Source organism: Misgurnus anguillicaudatus, chromosome 1 (assembly GCF_027580225.2).
Source record: "Misgurnus anguillicaudatus chromosome 1, ASM2758022v2, whole genome shotgun sequence".
In the NCBI taxonomy this organism is placed as follows: domain Eukaryota; kingdom Metazoa; phylum Chordata; class Actinopteri; order Cypriniformes; family Cobitidae; genus Misgurnus; species Misgurnus anguillicaudatus.
The window spans coordinates 7,945,168-7,964,123 of record NC_073337.2 but is presented as its reverse complement, the minus strand read 5'-3'; the positions used below and the strand labels follow the sequence as shown (position 1 = coordinate 7,964,123).

At 38.5% G+C, this 18,956-nt stretch overlaps 1 protein-coding gene across 1 annotated transcript in view; it reads left to right on the top strand.

The window, feature by feature from the left end:
• The window catches only part of grm8a (glutamate receptor, metabotropic 8a), a 210,703-nt gene that overhangs the window by 128,949 nt on the left and 62,798 nt on the right, over window positions 1–18,956 (top strand). Inside the window, exons 4-6 of the mRNA XM_055191313.2 lie at window positions 7,890–8,025; window positions 8,929–9,083; window positions 10,245–10,385. Coding sequence (XP_055047288.1) covers window positions 7,890–8,025; window positions 8,929–9,083; window positions 10,245–10,385 — 432 coding nt within the window. The remainder of the gene's footprint in view (window positions 1–7,889; window positions 8,026–8,928; window positions 9,084–10,244; window positions 10,386–18,956) is intronic.

Here is an 18,956-nt window from a genome sequence, read left to right as displayed (position 1 = left end):
ATTTTGTGCCCTGTTAATTTTTTTGAAATTTGGGGTCATTATTTTGTAATTTGGTTTGTTTGGGCTTGTGCTGCAGAAATGAGACACTTGACCTTTAAGTTCTGCTAGAAAGTCTTGCCTCATAGTTTTGCATGCAGTATTGTAAACAGATTTAACAAAGTAAGAATTTCTTATTGACGGCATGTCACAGATGTGTTCAAATGCTTTCAACTTTTATTTTAACCTTGAGGTTTTTTAATGTAACTGTAGCACCAAGATCTTAGCCTTAAATTAAATAATTTTTTGGGGGGCAATCGATAAATAACTGTGTGCTTTCAAATATAAGATGTGAAGATTACAAGGACATTAATGGAGCTCAGTTTTGTATTCCTTTCTGTTTCTTTCTTATTTTTTTTGCAGGCGGGTCTCATCATGTCCCGCTGACTGGAGATTTGATTAGGATTCACACAGAAAAATGAGATTTTTCCGTCATAGTGGCAGATCTTTGTACGTCGGCTTTTCCACGGGCATGGCGCGTCTGTCAGACTCCTCAGACGAAACAAATCTCTCTGCCACGCTGTTAAATCAGCACAACACTTCAGACAGACGAAACAAAGAGATTACAGACAGAAGGATTTATTACATGGATTTAGGAGAGAGATTTGACCTTCAGACCAGTGACCAAGACTCCATCACTCCTCTCGTTTCGGTTTCAGTGTCACTTCTTAAATGGCTGAAGTCAATCGATCCGTGCCATTGATTTGTTTCGTGACACTCTTGCGGGCGAATTGAATTAACGCTGCCGACACGGCGCGCATGACATCAGTATTATCTCGTCCCTTTGCTGCTCAGTTTCTTTTTTTGGTGGTTGGAGGAAAGTGGCATCACTAAATGACCGGTTATGAATCCAGATTGACGTGCCCAGCGAGCAGAAGCACAAAACTGCTCATCCTGTAGGGCTGCAATCAACGATTATTTTTTCGATTAATCGATTAATCGGATAAAAACATTTTACTTATTAAGACTAAATTACGGTATTTACCTGTAGAAATGTACTTTTAAAAGTACTAAAGCCACACACTAATACAAAGTTTTACTAATAAAATGTACTAATTCACTCACCTAAATGATTATTAGGAACACCTGTTAAAATTCTCATTAATGCAATTATCTAATCAACCAATCACATGGCAGTTGCTTCAATGCATTTAGGGCTGTGTTCCTGGTCAAGACAATCTCCTCCAAACTGAATGTCAGAATGGGAAAGAAAGGTGATTTAAGCCATTTTGAGCGTGGCATGGTTGTTGGTGCCAGACGTGCTGGTCTGAGTATTTCACAATCTGCTCAGTTACTGGGATTTTCCCACACAACCATTTTTAGGGTTTACAAAGAATGGTGTGAAAAGGGAAAAACATCCAGTATGCGGCAGTCCTGTGGGCGAAAATGCCTTGTTGATGCTAGAGGTAAGAGGAGAATGGGCCGACTGATTCAAGCTGATAGAAGAGCAACTTTGACTGAAATAACACTCGTTACAACCGAGGTATGCAGCAAAGCATTTGTGAAGCCACAACACGCACAACCTTGAGGCAGATGGGCTACAACAGCAGAAGACCCCACCGGGTACCACTCATCTCCACTACAGATAGGAATAAGAGGCTACAATTTGCAAAAGCTCACCAAAATTGGACAGTTGAAGACTGGATAAATGTTGCCTGGTCTGATTTTTAGTCTTGATTTCTGTTGAGACATTCAGATGGTAGAGGCAGAATTTGGCATCAACAGAAGACTTATGTCTTGTGCAGGCTGGTGGTGGTGGTGTAATGGTGTGGGGGATGTTTTCTTGGCACACTTTAGGCCCCTTAGTGCCAATTGGGCATTGTTTAAATGCCACAGCTTACCTAAGCATTGTTTCTGACCATGTCCTTCCCTTTATGACCACCATGTACTCATCCTCTGATGGCTACTTCCAGCAGGATAATGCACCATGTCACAAAGCTCGAATCATTTCAAATTGGTTTCTTGAACATGACAAAGTGTTCACTGTACTAAAATGGCCCCCACAGTCACCAGATCTCAACCCCATAGAGCATCTTTGGGATGTGGTGGAACGGGAGCTACGTGACCTGGATGTGCTACCCACAAATCTCCATCAACTGCAAGATGCTATCCTATCAATTTCTAAAGAATGCTTTCAGCACCTTGTTGAATCAATGCCACGTAGAATTAAAGCAGTTCTGAAGGCGAAAGGGGGTCAAACATAGTATTAGTATGGTGTTCCTAATAATCCTTTAGGTGAGTGTATATGGCCATTCAAAAATAGTCCAAAAGCATCCCATTGACTATTCACAGCCCAAATACCAACATCTAATAAACCAAATCCTTTATCTTCAACCCGCAGAAAAACATCAACCTGCAGAAACTGTTTAACTCTTCCCCCACCATTGTCGAGTTAACTCGTAAATTAAGAGAAAACGCTTCCCTGCCAATGACAAGTTTTTCTAACAATTCATATTTCCGCTATTATCCACCAGTGCATTACACACAATGCATCCAAACTATACATTTCTTTAAGTAGTACAAGTGTTGACTGGGATCGAACCCATTTTAAGTCGCTAACATATCCAAAAGGCTTTTTGTGTTGCAGAGTGCATTGATTGTCAGCGTACGGAGATGAGCGTGCCGTGTGAAATACGTGGCGTCAGGCACGCGCCCGTGGGTGGATGCGGGTTGGATTTGAGCATCTTTGTGATGCGAGTGTGGGTGGAGATGTGGCGAAGCGTTGAATAAACATGTTTCCATAGCCTGTGTGCTGCTTTCATGAGTGAGAAACGCTCTCACGTTTGATGTTTGGAGGAACTGACGACCGAATCGTTTCATGCAGAGAGCGGGGGAGGTCAACGCCAAAGGGAAACAATACTCTGAAATATCAAACATTTCATTTGGGTTTAAAGCCCAGCCATTAGCTATAGTTTTGCCTGTTAACTGCCTTCCTTAGCAAGAAAAAACATATAATAGGTGTAGATGTTGTCACACTGGAATGCAAGAGGAAACATGGATCTGCATGTCAGCAGTTACAATAGTGGCAAATGTTGCATGCTACTTTAAGACATGATCATTGACATGATGTTTTCAAACTATGCATTGATGCATATTATAGAAGTAATACATTTGTGCTTGTAAATATTTAATCTGTAGCCTTACTTTAATGAAACATGTATGTGTTTACTCTATTGTATGCATTTGCCAGATGTTTTTTCCCAAAGCGACTCACAAGTTACCCATTTTATCAGCATGTGTGTTCCCTTAGGATCAAACCCATGAGCTTTTGCTCCACCGATTGAGCTACAGGAGTACTAGAGTAATTGTTTGCATGCACATTTTTGCAATTGGTGAAACCAAATAGAAGCATAAAAGTTAATTATCCAGTGTGAATCACGTTTGAGAGAACATGGATGATTTCAAATAAATGATGGCATTATTCAGCCCATGTGCGTATCTGAAGAGGGACATGCAAGGTTGGACTCAATTAGATAATTTATGATTCATAAAGCGTTGCAAATGAAATCATTAGAGATTAAGAGGGACGCAGAAGTGCTCTGTGTCTGATGCCGGACGGCTCGTTTTATTTTCATGCTACATCAGACAGACTGAATAAATCTCTTAATACTGCTCTCTTAAACAATTAGAGGAAAACAGTCTTCGAGTGGATGGCTTGCATGATAGCCTGACACACTTTTCATCTTCTTTAGCCTGGATGGATTTTACAGCTTTAAATAAACAGAGCATATTTTCACATTTCCATGCATGCATATTAATGATAGAGTGACTAATGCCTCTCGGAAATGGCTTGGCAGGGCAGTTGTGTTAGTCACCAGCGGGTGGAGCAGTTTATCTCCGAGCTCATGTCAAACCCAAAACCTTCTTGATTTTACTCGGTAACATGCTGCAATGCTGATGTCTGCCCATGCAATCCATTTACCGAGACCTGGATCTGTTCAAGCAACACAAAAACTGCTGTAACAGTATTATAAATAATGCTTAAAATGAAGCTTTTATTTTTTTAAATACAGAATTATAGTTCAGAGTGTATTTTGTTAGTAGATAAGAAGTATCTACATTTAAAAAAATGCTGGGTTAAAATGGGACAAACCCAAAAAGTTGGGTTATAATAATAAACTTATTGTTTCAACTCATTGTTGGGTCAAATATAAACATTTTATGGGTTAATTCAATCCAACGGCTGGGTTGAAAATAACCCAGCATTTATTTTTACAATGTACTTATTTAAAATAGTTGTGTTAAAATTAGCCCAATAGATAACCCAATGGTGGGTTACTATAGCACCGACCCTTTGTTGGGTTATTTTAAACCAATTCATTTGGTAGCAAGTTTTACCCAATCAGTTGTTGTTGTATAACCCAATTAGTTGGGTTATTTTTGCAATATTGCTATTATTATTATCATCATTATCATTGTCATCATTATTATTACTCTTCTTCTTCTTATTATTATTATGAATACTACGACTACGACTACGGCTATGACTATAATAATAATAATAATAATAATAATAATAATAATAAGAGTAATAATTATGATAATTATGATAAAATGCTATTATTATTATTATTATTATTATTATTATTATTATTATTATTATTATTATTATTATGAATACTACGACTACGACTATGGCTATGACTACGAAGAAGAATTAATTAGTACCGCATGTGACGTCACAGACCAACTTATCAATAATGAAATACATTGACAACAAATATAATAATAATAATAACAACAGTATTAGTATTAATAATAATAATACTAATAATAATAATAATAATAATAATAAGAGTAATAATTATGATATTTATGATAAAATGCTATTATTATTATTATTATTATTATTATTATTATTATTATTATTATTATTATTATTATTAAGAAGAAGAAGAAGAAGAAGAAGAAGAAGAAGAAGAAGAAGAAAAGTAATAATAATGATAATAATGTATTATCATTATCATTATTATTACTTTTCTTCTTAATAATAATGATAATAATATCATTGTCATTTTATAATTATTATTACTTTCTTCTTCTTCTTATTATTATTATTATTAAAACTAATACTGTTATTATTATTGTTATTATTACTGTAATTACTGTTGTTGTTATTATTGTTATTATTACTGTAATTACTGTTGTTATTATTATTGATTAATGTTATTTGCTTTGTAAATAAATAACACTTTAAAAATGGCTGGGTAATTTTTGACCCATAATGGGTAAATATTGTACAGAACACGTGCTGGGTTAAAAATTACATCATGCTGGGTTAAAAATGACCCAATGTTGGGTTGTTGTTATGCAACCACGGGGAATAATAACCCAGCATTGGGGCAATTTTTACCCATTCTGTCCAATATTTACCCATTATGGGTCAAAAATAACCCAGCCATTTTTAGAGTGAACAATACAATATTTAAAAATAAATATATAATGTATTACACAAATAAAATCATTTGCACTTGCATTTAAATGTGTAGAAGCATAAACACATAAATTCATGCACATGCTCGCCCACACGCGAACACACACACACACACACACATATACAGGTGTACATACATAAACAAAACATACAAGAACAGAACAAATCTAGTCCATCTTATACAACTAAAAACTGCTTAAGCAGGTGAGAGAACACGACCTGGCACAAAATATATTGTGTGTTACAGAAACTAAGAACAGAGAACAGAGGGTGAAGGGCACGGGGGCAACAGATTGCCGATTATCCTTTATAGGTGCATTAATGAGGGCTAATGAGTGTTTGTCTTTGCGATAGGGTGTATGAAGCGCAGCATTCGTTTAGCATACAGCACTACAGCTAACCGAGGAAAATGTCAACGCTCATTAAATGGATTGAAACAGGAAAAGATTACAACCAGGAGGAAGTCCATCATTCATTCTCACGCGTGACACTAATAACATAATGGAGCTCTCCGAGGGACGAACGCTTACACATTATAACTTACATTAAATATGAAATACTACCCTGTACACCTCAATGTGCTCCATCATGACCTGATTTTCAACCGTGATGTTACGACGTGTGAGGTGAAGCACCTGCAGAGAAAAGGCAGTTAACTGCTTCTGTACAAATGAAGTCAGACATACACAGTACTGCCAAACATGCGGGCATATTTATGTTTGTGTATTTAACTATAACACATTTTTAGTGAATGCTTTTGTCTTGATTTGCATGCTTAACATCCTTTACTTGAGATGCAAAATATTAGGTTGTTTAAAATATGAAGATGTGTTGGCAGAGAAAATGTATTTTATCTTACACCACTGGCAAATAGTTGTTTTCTTGTTATTAGCATATTACCTCATTATGGTAAAACTACCAGTGGTACTTTCAAGATATTTCACTTTTTTTTTTCAAATTTTCTCCTCAGGTAAATGCATGATGTTATAAGCTGTTTTTATTGGAAACCAGACAGTAATACAAATGAAATAAATTCACAAAGAAATGATTTTTTTAATGTAAAAAAGATCTTTACAAATCTGATCCACACAGAAGTGCTTTAAAATCCAATGAACAGACTTTAAGATTTACTTGATGCGCAGTCGCTACCCAGTCTCACAAGTTTTCGTGATATAGTCACGTAATTTTTTTATTCTTTTTTGTGACCGTATAACGAATTCCTGTTTTCGTGTGATTATCATGTATTGGTTACTCAACTGCTTTTTCCTATTTTCAAACCATTGTCCCTTCGGTTTAGGGTTAGATTTGCTGCTTGCATTAGAATGTAACTTTTTGTATTGGTTTGTACTATTTTTTCTGATTTATTTTTTTATATGTCACCTGGCGTTAGGGGCTGGACACACCAAAGCTTTTACACCCGCAAGCGGGCGCATGTTTTCAATTGTTTCCAATGGAAGCTCGGCTTTTTTCAAATAAGCCAGCAGCTAGCTGTTTTCTTCCGCACTGAAAACCGGCCCTCGAAAGTTGAAAAATATTCAACTTCGAGTGAAAAGCTTGTGATGGGATGGCCGTGTGGGAACTGACATTGACGAGCGGAGCTTTTGAATCTCTTTCAACTCTCGACGCTCAGCGCAAGCTCAGAAAAAACACAGAGAGCCGGTTTTCACCGAAAAAAAAAAAACGATAGCTGCTGGCTTATTCGAAAAACGGCGAGTTTTCATTGGAATCAATTGAAAACATGCACCGGCCGCAGGTGTAAAAGCCTTGGTGTGCATGCCCCCTTAGAGCTGGGTTTGGGATGTCATCTATGTAAATCTAACCCTAAACCGACGCGACAATGGTATGAAAATAGGACAAAACTGTTAAGTAACCAATACGTGATAATCACATGAAAAAAGAATAAAAAAATTACGTGACTATATAACAAAATTTTGTAAGGGCCGATTCACACCGGCTGCGTGGCGTGTGCGTCTCAGCTGCGTGGGGTGTCCGTTTTTATTTAGGCTCCCATGTTAGCAGGTTTGACAGTTCACACCGCCTGCATGACACGCACGTCTCAGGCGCGGCTCGAGCCGCGCCGAAAAACCCGTGCATGCTAGGAATAGGACCGACGCCTATTTTTCACGCTACACGCAAGCGTCTTGGAAGCGTTTCCAGGCAAAATATATGTCACCTACTGTATAGCAACAGCAGCGCGTCAGCGCTGCGTCAGGCACGCTTCTGGTATGTACACAGAAAACGCGATGCAGCCGCCACGCAACTGACATGCAACAGATACGCCACGCAGCCGGTGTGAATCGGCCCTAAGACTAGGCTGTACAGCTGTGTCTGAATTCGCTCATTTCCTTCACTTCTGAGTGGTTTCAAACACAAATATAGTCATGTTCAGTAACGTGTGAACATCTTTCTCTGTGTTTAGGTGGAGTTTGCATTGCACAGTCTCTGAAGATCCCCCGGGAACCGAGGCTTGGGGAATTCGACAAGATAATCCGACGCCTGCTGGAGACCCCCAACGCCCGAGCCGTCATCATGTTTGCAAATGAGGATGATATCAGGTGCCCTTCTGTACAATAAACTCATTGACTAACTGAGATCTTTTATTTTGAAAAAAGTCTCTTATCAGTGCCTGAGAGAGAGAGAGAGAGCGAGAGAGAGACAGAGAGAGAGCGAGAGAGACTGTGTCCCAACTTTGGCAGTTCAGTCCTATAACAAGTGAACAAATCAAAAGTCTTTACTAATTTCCAGCCATTATCTCTGTTGGCGCCTGTATATTGTCCAACTTTGCTTAAGCTAGGATACAAATGGAAACCAATTACAAACGGTGCTGGAGAGAATGCTAAGTGTTTTGTGGCCATAGGGGCGGGATGCTCTAATTTCCTCCGTGTCTTTCAATTACACCGGTTCACACTCAGACTCGGACAGTTTATGTAACTCGATCCCTGAGGTGACACTGTGTGGCGAGATTTGGCTCCCGTACACGGGGTGAGCTAGAAAAGAGTTGCCTTTCCTGCCATTTACGCACATGCTTGTTGAAATAACGGCTGCTGAGGTAACAGTATTTTCTAAAATGCCTTGCAGGCAAATACAAATCTGACTTCACAGTGATGTTATTTCATTGTTATAGTTGACTCAGAAAACGTGTCAATGTTGACCGAGAGCTCACACTGTGCACAATATGTCGTGATTATATAATGTAATGAGATTTGGGAAAAGTTATTCAAAATCTTTTTTATTGAGATCCTTTTTCCAAATCCTAGCTGAGGCTGTTTGACACGAGTGAGCCGTAAAATAATGTCTTTATATGAATATCAATCAGCAGCAACCCGTGATGTGTATTTATACGAACTCTGTCCCATCAATAGATAAGACACAACTCAGTGTTCAGGCGTGAGATATGGATGTGCTCGCTTCACGCTATTGGTTCTTGTAAGCTGATGTATCTGTGTTTACATCTGCAGACGAGTTTTGGATGCAGCCAAGAGGACCAACCAGACGGGTCATTTTTTGTGGGTCGGGTCTGACAGCTGGGGCTCAAAAATCTCACCGGTCTTACAGCAAGAGACAGTTGCAAAGGGAGCCATCACCATCCTTCCCAAAAGAGCCACAGTCGAAGGTCTGTACAAACAGTCTGAACCTTACTGTCAAAAGATTATTTATTACACTAGTGGAAAATATACTGTACTTTCAGAAGTGTTTTATTAAGTGTCAAATTGATCAATTTTCTGGTGAGAAGTTTGCCACTTTAGCCGAATTTACACGGTCCTATATTAGCATTACTGAAAAGGACATTCCGTTTTGTTGCCTGTATCCGATTTTTTGACGACATCGTCTATTTTTTAAGACATTTGACAAGTCAGGTGTGCGGTTTACAGAAAAATAATCAATACCCATGGAACATTTCTTAGCCAATCAGAATAAAGCATTCAACAGACCCGTGGTATAATGTCAGATAATGCAGTGTTCCTGCCACGTTACATTGGAACATTAAGGGGTTTTACATAAAATAATGAATAATAAAAAAGTAAATGCTCAATGTTAAACCCTTTAAAGACAATAACCTTTAGTAAATACGCTGCTGAAAATTGGTGAAATGTGTAGCTCAACCATCACTGGACCAGTACGCTTTAAAAAGGTCTTAATATGGACCATTAGGTATAGATACTGTATGTATAATTTGGTACCAATAGTATATGTACCTTAGATGTACTAATATAAACTTTTAAGGTGCAAAGCTGTACTCCTGGAAAGATAACTGTAAATTTTTTTGTGCGACTCACATTGTACAAATGAACACAAGATCTTTACCACTGAAATAGGCTTAGATCAGTTTAGGAAATCCTGCATTGTAGTTTTGTAGTCCAGTTCTCATCAGAGACAATTTGCACGGTTCAGACTCAGCAGAGATGTTTGCTTGGAGTCACCAGAGCGGCCAGACAAACGTTGCTAACCATCAGCATTATGGTCATAGGCATCCATTGAGCCGTCTGCAGCTGCTGAGCTCTTTATGGTCCTCGTGTGTGCACTTCAGTAATGATAGCGCTGTCCCTCAGCCATCAGCTCTGAGATCCACGGGCAACGGCTTGGGAATTGACCCACCAATTAGAGCACTTTTGTCAGAACACATCGTGTAATTGCGTCTATGGGGAGATGGATTAGATACAGAGAGTCGAACAGGAATGCCGTTGAGGACGTGCACATGCTCTGACACTTCACTGATGGCAATTGGTGACATTCTGCCAGACATTTATCTCTTTTTCTTTTCCTCTCCTCTCAGCGTTCGATCGTTACTTCCGTAGCCGATCGCTGTCCAACAACAGAAGAAACGTCTGGTTTGCGGAATTCTGGGAGGAGAACTTTGGCTGCAGACTGGGCATGCATGGACTCAAACGACCGGGAAACCTTAAAAAGTGCACTGGTGAGAGATACTAAACAGATATTCAAGTATGATCTATTATTTGTAATATATTGCATATTGTAATGTTAACATATGGGTTTTAGTTTAAAGAGGAAGATGTCAAATACAAAAACAGGTTTAGGGGTACTTTCGAGCCAGGTGGGAGAAAAAAAACACGAATTAGCTTTTAAATTCATGAGCTGGTGTTTGAAATTAGTTGCCAGACAGCATGTTACAATGGACACAATGTAATCCAATGGGTAGCATCAACTGTGTTCTTACCATCATTTATCAAAATATATTTTTTTATCATTTAACACAATACTTCTATAGTATTTGTTTATTCCTACTATGGAAGTCAATGCTGTGTGCTTACAACCATTTATCAAAATATCTTCTTTTGTGTTCATCAGAAGAAAAAAATGCATACAGGTTTAGAACAACATGAGGATGGGAAAATGATGACTGAATTTTCATGTTTGGGTGAACTATCTTTTTAACCCTTGTCAGGTCTTCGGCACAGCAGTGTTGTTTTTGGCAACTTTTTAGTTTTAGTCACATTTTAGTCACTTATAAACTTGATAGTTTTAGTCAAGTTTTAGTCTATGAAAACGCAAAAAGGTTTTAGTCAAGTTTAAGTCAATTCTAGTAAAAAAAGAGTACAAATTAATTTAGGTTAAAAAGTATTGGAAATGGGCTTAGGTTTGTCAAGTACTGTAGATACGTGTAAAACCTTAAGCTTACCATGAAATGTGTCAAAAGCCGATTGTCGAGTAACAGTGGCGGCTACAGAGATTTTCTGATGCAGGTGCTATGGGGATGCTCAACACTTAAGAGAAGGTGCTTTGAATTTTTGGGCGTTTCACTACGGAGGTCGCATCGGACCACCCTTTATACACGTGTACACGCCCGCATTAACTAGCCTATCGCCGCTGTCCGATGAAAACCACGTATGTCCATTTTGCAGATTTTGAGATTTTTCAACAGATTGAATGTCCAGGTTCATTTACGTATACAGTATGCTTCACATATCTAAATGGCCAATGAAAAGTTGTGAAATCATGTCATCTGATTTTCACGTATATCCATTTGGTGTCAAAGCTGTCAATCACGCCACGTATCTCCCGCCCTGTGGAAGCATTTCGCCGGTCTTGTGAAGTTTCATCGAAGCTCAGGACTGGATAGCCGAATAAACACAGCCTGGTGAGACGATTCACGCGTTTACATGCGTACTTTTCCCCTGCAGATTGGATCACAGATCGGAGTACACCACCCCTTCAATACGATCCAAATTTGCATCCGATCGTCCTCAATCGTATTGATTAAGGTGTTTACATGAAGGCTTTTCAATACAATCGAGCCATCAATATGATTACAAACGGATTATTTGGTGCATGTAAACGTACCTACTGACATTCCTTCATCGAGGTAAACGTTTCCCCTCTGACGCCAGACGTACGTCTAGGAGTGACAACATTACGGTAGGACTGTGCAAACAAAGTATCTGTCTAGCATTACCATGCCAGTGTATTGATTCATTGTCCCTTCATAGTTTGCAAGAGACAGTTAATAAATGTATAATTAATATTAAATAAACTAAGCATATTTAATAAACCAAGAGGTAGGCTATTTAATAAACTGAGCGTATTCATCTGTCAATATGAAACGTGACTTTGCCATTCTAATTAATGATCGGAAGAACACGTATCGACCACCGTTACTGTAAAATAAGCACGTATGTCCATTTAAACTCAATTTTGGTCAAATGTGGATTATATCATTACACTGGCAAGAATATGGTTACATGTAAAAGATGCCATACCAAGTATGACAACGCTACATTCAACTGCTTTTGAAATACGATGTTTTTTTCACTTCCTGAAAAATAACCGTTTTGGACATACGTGAGTTTCATCGGGCAGCAACGCTATACTCGTTCCATGACTATGTAAAAGTATTCAACACAAGGGCTATAGATACAACATACATAAGCCTGCCAATGTAAACAGTTCTGTCACAGTCTAGCCCTGAATACAACGGAGCAGCAAACGCAGCAACAGACACTCTGCACGCTTCGGCTCAGATCACGAAATCACACAGCCAGTTACCAACACTAGTGATGAATCAGCATTGTTTCTATTGTTGAAGCATCATAGTGTGACCATACGTGCCATTCTTACCGGACCCGGACGCGTCCTGTCCAGGATTTCGGGTGCGTCTTCTGGAAGTCGCATTTGTCGACCACATACGTCATTTAGAATTATTATTTTTATTACAGAAAAGCAATCTTTACATTTTAAGGTAAGAATGAAACTACGATTGTATATCTTATGTTTTTAACTGAATGGCATATGCGGTCAACAAATACGACTTCCGGAAGACGCACCGAAATCCAATAAGAATGGCATGTATGGTCACCCTATAGATGTAACAATGAAAAGCCAAGATTTGTGCTTTAACCACCAAATTAATTCAATTTGTAATAGCCAACAGAGGGGAAAATCAAGCACTTATCATAGACGTCTTCACAACAAAACAGCATCATCAATGATGTTGACGCAGTCAAGAGTCCTCGTTGTCTCAGTATTTATAGCCAATAGTGCCAGATTCCTGGTACTAGTGTGTCCACTGCTGTTCCTATGGTTGTTTTTGGTGTATCCATTTTGGTGTATTTTACTTGGCTAAATTTCCAAACTCGCTATCAAAAACAACCGGCTGTGCGTTAAGGTCAAAGGTTCACCGGGCGCTGCACCCATTGGCCAAAGAAGATCACATGTTTGGGCCTCATGATATTTTAGACTAAAATATATTTAAATTATTATTGAATTCCCTCTTTTAACAACATGAAAAGACTATTCAAACATAAAAAATTACAGACATTTCTTGGGGGTGCTGGGCTGGTGCTATGGATATTATAGCCGGAGCTACAGCACCACCTAGCTCCTCCCTGGCGCCGCCACTGTCGAGTAAAATTGAATTTATATGATATGTTAACAGCGTGACTTGTTAGTTACCTTTAAAAAAAATATCAGCGTGATGAGCCTTCAGCTGCCGCTTGAGGTTGGTGGTATTCTTCCCACCTAGTTTGTGGCCACATTTACCGTCGTCTCCCAATATGCATTCCGTTTTTCTTTCTGATAGATTATACTGAAAGTACGTCCATAAATCATCTCGTTGTTTCCGCCACGGTCCTCGAACTCACCACAGCCGCGGGTGTGTTGTTGTTGTTTTGTGAAATCTGGTGCGCGTGCGTGACATGGCCGCAGCAAGGTGGTGGGCGTACCCAAAACAAGGATAGCAAGTGGAAGCATTGCTGATACTTTTTAGCTAAAAACAGACAGATTTCACGCAAAATAGGCAGAAATTACATGCATTGTGAACGTCAGACTTATAATCTGTCTCATCAACGAAAACTCGAAAGCGTCTCGTCATGTTTTCGTCACCTTAGAGACATTTTTTGCTAGTCATCGTTGCGTTATCGTCATAAAAAAGGTGCGTCAACGTTGACGAGAAACAACTGCTGCACAGGGTCAACCAAATGACCTAAATGAAATATTTCTATTTACATTTTTATAGGATCGGTATCCTGCACAGGTCTTATTCTATGCATGTTTGAGCTGCCTTAATTTTAAAACACCTTGCATATACCACTGCCATTGTTTTGTCTCAAGATGCACACCAGTATTTTTTTTTGTAAGTTATTTTTGTAAAAACTACTTATATGCCCTATTATAACTAAGGCCTAGTCCTGGCTTAACCTAAATCCTGTTCGGGTAACTACACCATAGTGTCATACTAGTGCATTATCATTGTTAGGAAAAGACAGTTTAATGCTGCAACCATAAAATAATCCATATTGGTTTTGGTTGTGAAAACACAAACTATATCGGTGGATGTCTAGCTGTGATTCAGTATGCCAGAGGACGGCGAGAACAACAACAGGGAAGCAATCTGGTGATAGCCTGGAGCTGTCTGCTCACATATACACACACAAACTCATGCAAATACACACACGTGCATGCTCACTCTCACGCAGACACACACAAACATTCTCATACTCACATTCTTTCAAGCACATGCTTACACAGACACACACGCTCACACACCGGATGAAGAGAGGGAAGCTATGTGTGTTTCCTGAGTCATTAAGCTAATTTGGTGTGACTCACAGTGTGCGAGAGAGAGAGAGAGAGAGAGAGAGAGAGAGAGAGAGAGAGAGAGAGAGAGAGAGAGAGAGAGAGAGAGAGAGAGAGAGAGAGAGAGAGAGAGGGCGTCATTGCTCATGAGAGATTGCAGCAAGATTCAGACTCATTGATCATGACGGCAGCTTATCAGACTTTGAGTTTGAATGCAGATAATGCAGCTGTCTTCTGAATGAGTCTGGCTGTTTGGTTTCTCTCTCTGTGTTTGTGTAAATATAGCAGAATATGTTTCTGTGTGTTGTCTACAAAGAGACTTACAGTGCATTAATATTTCTCTGGGAATTGAGCCCATGATTGTAGCGTCATGCATTAGCAGTTGAGCTACAGTATAGTAACAGCTACAGATGTATGTGGGTGTGTGCATTATCTCACTAACATGTTGCTTTGGATATGGTGCCATGTAATACTATACATTTTTTGAAAGAATATGATAATACCACAGTAAAACACTCGACACTTGAGGCACTAATGTCACTCACTACATGACAAATATGTCAACGTGTCATAACACATCCACAAACTGCCAACAAATCATCCGGACCATTCAATCTGTCCTACACCATCAACACACCGAGTATACTTTCCCAAAAACTGTCAAGCTTTAGCCAAAAAATAATGTTCTTGATAAATATATTATTTCTGCAGAGTATATGGGATTGTCTAGATGTGATTGAGTCATCATTTAACTAGATTACTGCAGGTGTGTGTGTGATTTTTTTTTAAGGTAACAGAACGTGCTTGACATAATGAAACTAACAATGACATCATCCCACAAATTGATTACCTCACATTAATCTGACATCCATCATCTGCGGTCTGAGCATTGCACTGATGGACAGAAACAACAACAGCAGAATATTTCATCATTTTCTTTCCTTCACGTGTGTATGTGTGTGTGTGTGTGTGTGTGTGTGTGTGTGTGTGTGTGTGTGTGTGTGTGTGTGTGTGTGTGTGTGTGTGTGTGTGTGTGTGTGTGTGCACATTTATCTGTTCTCATGTTTTAACCAGCACTTACAATTCATTATAAAGCTTCATTTATACAATACTCACACCTTACTGTGCTACATTTTACCATAAGGTTTCATTCATTAACATTAGTTAATGCATTAGTTAATAGGAACTAACAATATGTGTATATTTTACAGTCTTTGTGAATGCTATAATGCATTTACATTTTTGGTTGTTTATGTTTGTCCGTTTTGTATGTCCAGTCTGGTCTCACTGTTAATACATAGTAATAATAAGTAACTTTCAAAAAAACAAAACATACTTTTTATATGTTTAAATAGATGCTGAGGCGTACAATGTAGAAGTATTTGCAACATTTAATCGTAGCATTATACCGTTTTTACAGCTACAAAACTATACATTTACAAATATTGTATACTATTAAGATTACTGTATAAATTCTCTTTTACCATTTCATAGATAATGTTACCATCCTAACCCTACCCCAAACCTACCGAGCCCCTAAGGTGACATTGGAGTAAAAAAAATCTAAAAAGTTTAGTTTCATGTGCTCAAACCTTAAATTGCAGAATTTTTTTAAAGTTTCGTTTCGCATGCTCACGTGAAACTTTCGCGTGCACACATGAATCTATCGAGTGCGCACGCAAAACTAAACGCGATAGTTTCACATGCGCATGCAATAGATTCACTCGATAGTTTCACAAAAAAAGCAAAAAGAAAGCGAAAGATTCACTTGGACACGTGCTAGATTCACCTGGGCACGCGTTAGATTCAAGTGCGCACGCGTTAGATTCAAGTGCGCACGCGATAGATTCAAGTGCGCACGCAATAGTTTCACATGCGCATGCGAAACTAAAAGCGATAGTTTCACGTGCGCACGCGAAACTAAATTTTATTTAATTTATGTCCCCTTATTAGCTCCGTACAAACCTTACCCTAACCCAAACCGTTTTTATACAAACATTTTAAAATACGTAATGTGTTCTTTTTATATTCTGCAGCATAATGGACAGATATAGGTAGGAAAATTGTAGTAACAATAGTAACAATATAGCATTTAAAATATATTTTAAGCCGCAAATACAGTCCTAACCCTAAACATATACAAAACAGTTTATTAAAATCATGGATTGTTTGAAATAAAAAGCATAATCGACAGAAATGTAATCACAATCATTTATTTATTGCGAAATTTCAAAAATGGTAGAAGTAGTTAAAATGATGATGTGCTGCAGACGCAGAGAAGTATTAAAGTTATTAATCCAAGAGAACGGTAATCCAGCTTCTCTCTGTGAAGGCGCACATTTCAAATTTAAAAAGTACATCGACTGAAAGGTGGAAATGTCGCAAATCTGTAACATAGCACGCAAGAGCCAATGAGTGTTTGATATCACTGCCGTAAAGCAATGTGTCGTAAGGCTTCTTGAGGCGCAATATTTGAATTTATATTCATAAACGTGATTGATGTTTATGGTTGCTGATGAGAAGTGGGATCAAGATCGCTGGATAAAGGGCTGAATTTGGATCTGTTCTTCGCAATCGTATGAATTTTTAAAAACGTGGATTACAGCGAATGAATAAAATGAACATCTTTTGTGAATTTATTTTTTGAGTTTTGGAGTAATTATTGTTGCATAGGAGAAAACACCTTTTGTGTGTCATGGTGGCAAACAAACAAAATATCACAAAATGGTTAAATGATTAACTACCCAAGCGGTTGAGCACATTTTTAGTCAATATATTTTATTGAGAGGAGTATTGAGCCATTTGCTTGAGGTATGTCATGCCAAAAAATCCACTAGAAGTCAGGGTGTCAATCAACCGCACTTGTCACAACACTTCTTCTTGGATGGATGACGACGAAATCACTCCTGCCACGTGAACTGTTCTTGGTAAAATTTTGCAAGCAAAGCATATTTTTTGACATATTACACTGCAAGAGCCCAAACTTTTTAAAATTATGTTACTTGGTAGTAAACAAACTTTAGTATGTTTTTAATAATTTTTCAAAAATGTGATTTACCAAACGGTGATTTGTCACTTTATGGTAAAAGTAGAAAAGCTAAGCTGATGGCCATCATCCATTTATGTAGTCAGAATGTACTATTTGATGAGACACATATCTGATCATTCACAGCTATGAATATGAAACCCAGGCAGTTAAAGAGTTAAAGTAATGTTATTAAGGTTTTAAAGTGTAGTCTTGTTTAACATTGTGCAATTTTCTGAAAGTCATGGACATTTAATTAGGTAAAAGAGTAAACTGTCTTAAATAAGGCAGAAAATACGACTTAAAAAAGTAATTAATATGAGTAAGAAACGCCAGTTCCTGCGATTTTAATATTTATGAATAAGATGAAGTACAAACCTGTACGCCTGTAAAGCTGTTAATACGTACATAATTAACATATTAGTCCTGTCAACACATTGATAATATACACAAATTGAAGGATAATGGAAACACAGCTAGTGTTTTAGCAGTAAAATCTCAACTGTTTGTTTGCCGTGTTATTTTGGATGTGGGATAAAGACATAATAACTGTTTGCCAATGGGTAAGATTCTTGTTCTAATGAAGCTAAGTAAGATAAAGATTCCTTTAGCTTCAACGTGTAGCGCATACATTGTTGCTTTTCTAAACACATTTAGATGATGATGAAAAAATCCTACAGACTTGTATTGAATGAGTGATGTTTGCTGTATCATGGGATCACAATATTACAACTTGGAGAGATTCAGTGCACTTTAGCAATGACCTGCTGCTGGTGAACGCCTACAACTCTCTAGCAGTGTGCCAGGCCTTGTCAGATTAGAAAAAAGCCTTAAAAGAAAGCTTCTTATGTCTGTAGAGCAAGACCTTATGTTTCTCAGAATCAGATTTGCTCATAGCGTCACGGCGCGGATCCGTAAATATATATTTCCCGAGCGTCCTTACCCCTGTATCCATTTGGGAGCGCCGTCCTCTTCACAAGCAATCAGTTGGCTTTAATTACATCGGCGTCATGATCCGTGGTCACCATTGCTCCGGTCTCGCGATTGATTCCGCACGAGCAGATTGTTGATGATTTCCGTGTTGATGATGCAAAGGTCGCCACCCCGCCCGCTTCTCATTACCGGGATGTTGGGCTCGGATGCTCTCAACACGAGCGTGCTTGTGTTTGTTTGAGCGTTTCACACACACTCTCATCAGATGGTGGAAATTATCGGCATACAGCGACTAACAGCCCGTGTTTACTCACTTATTGACCTATCAAGACGTTATCCTTAACTTCATTACAGACAAGCCGATCATCTCACTGTCTAGATCACAGTTATCTGTCATTAGAGATATTGATGCCAGCAATCGATGGCTTCATCAGAAAACAAGATGTTGTATTTAAAGTCTGTTCCTTGAAAAATCCTTATAGCGATGTCCCGAGCTGC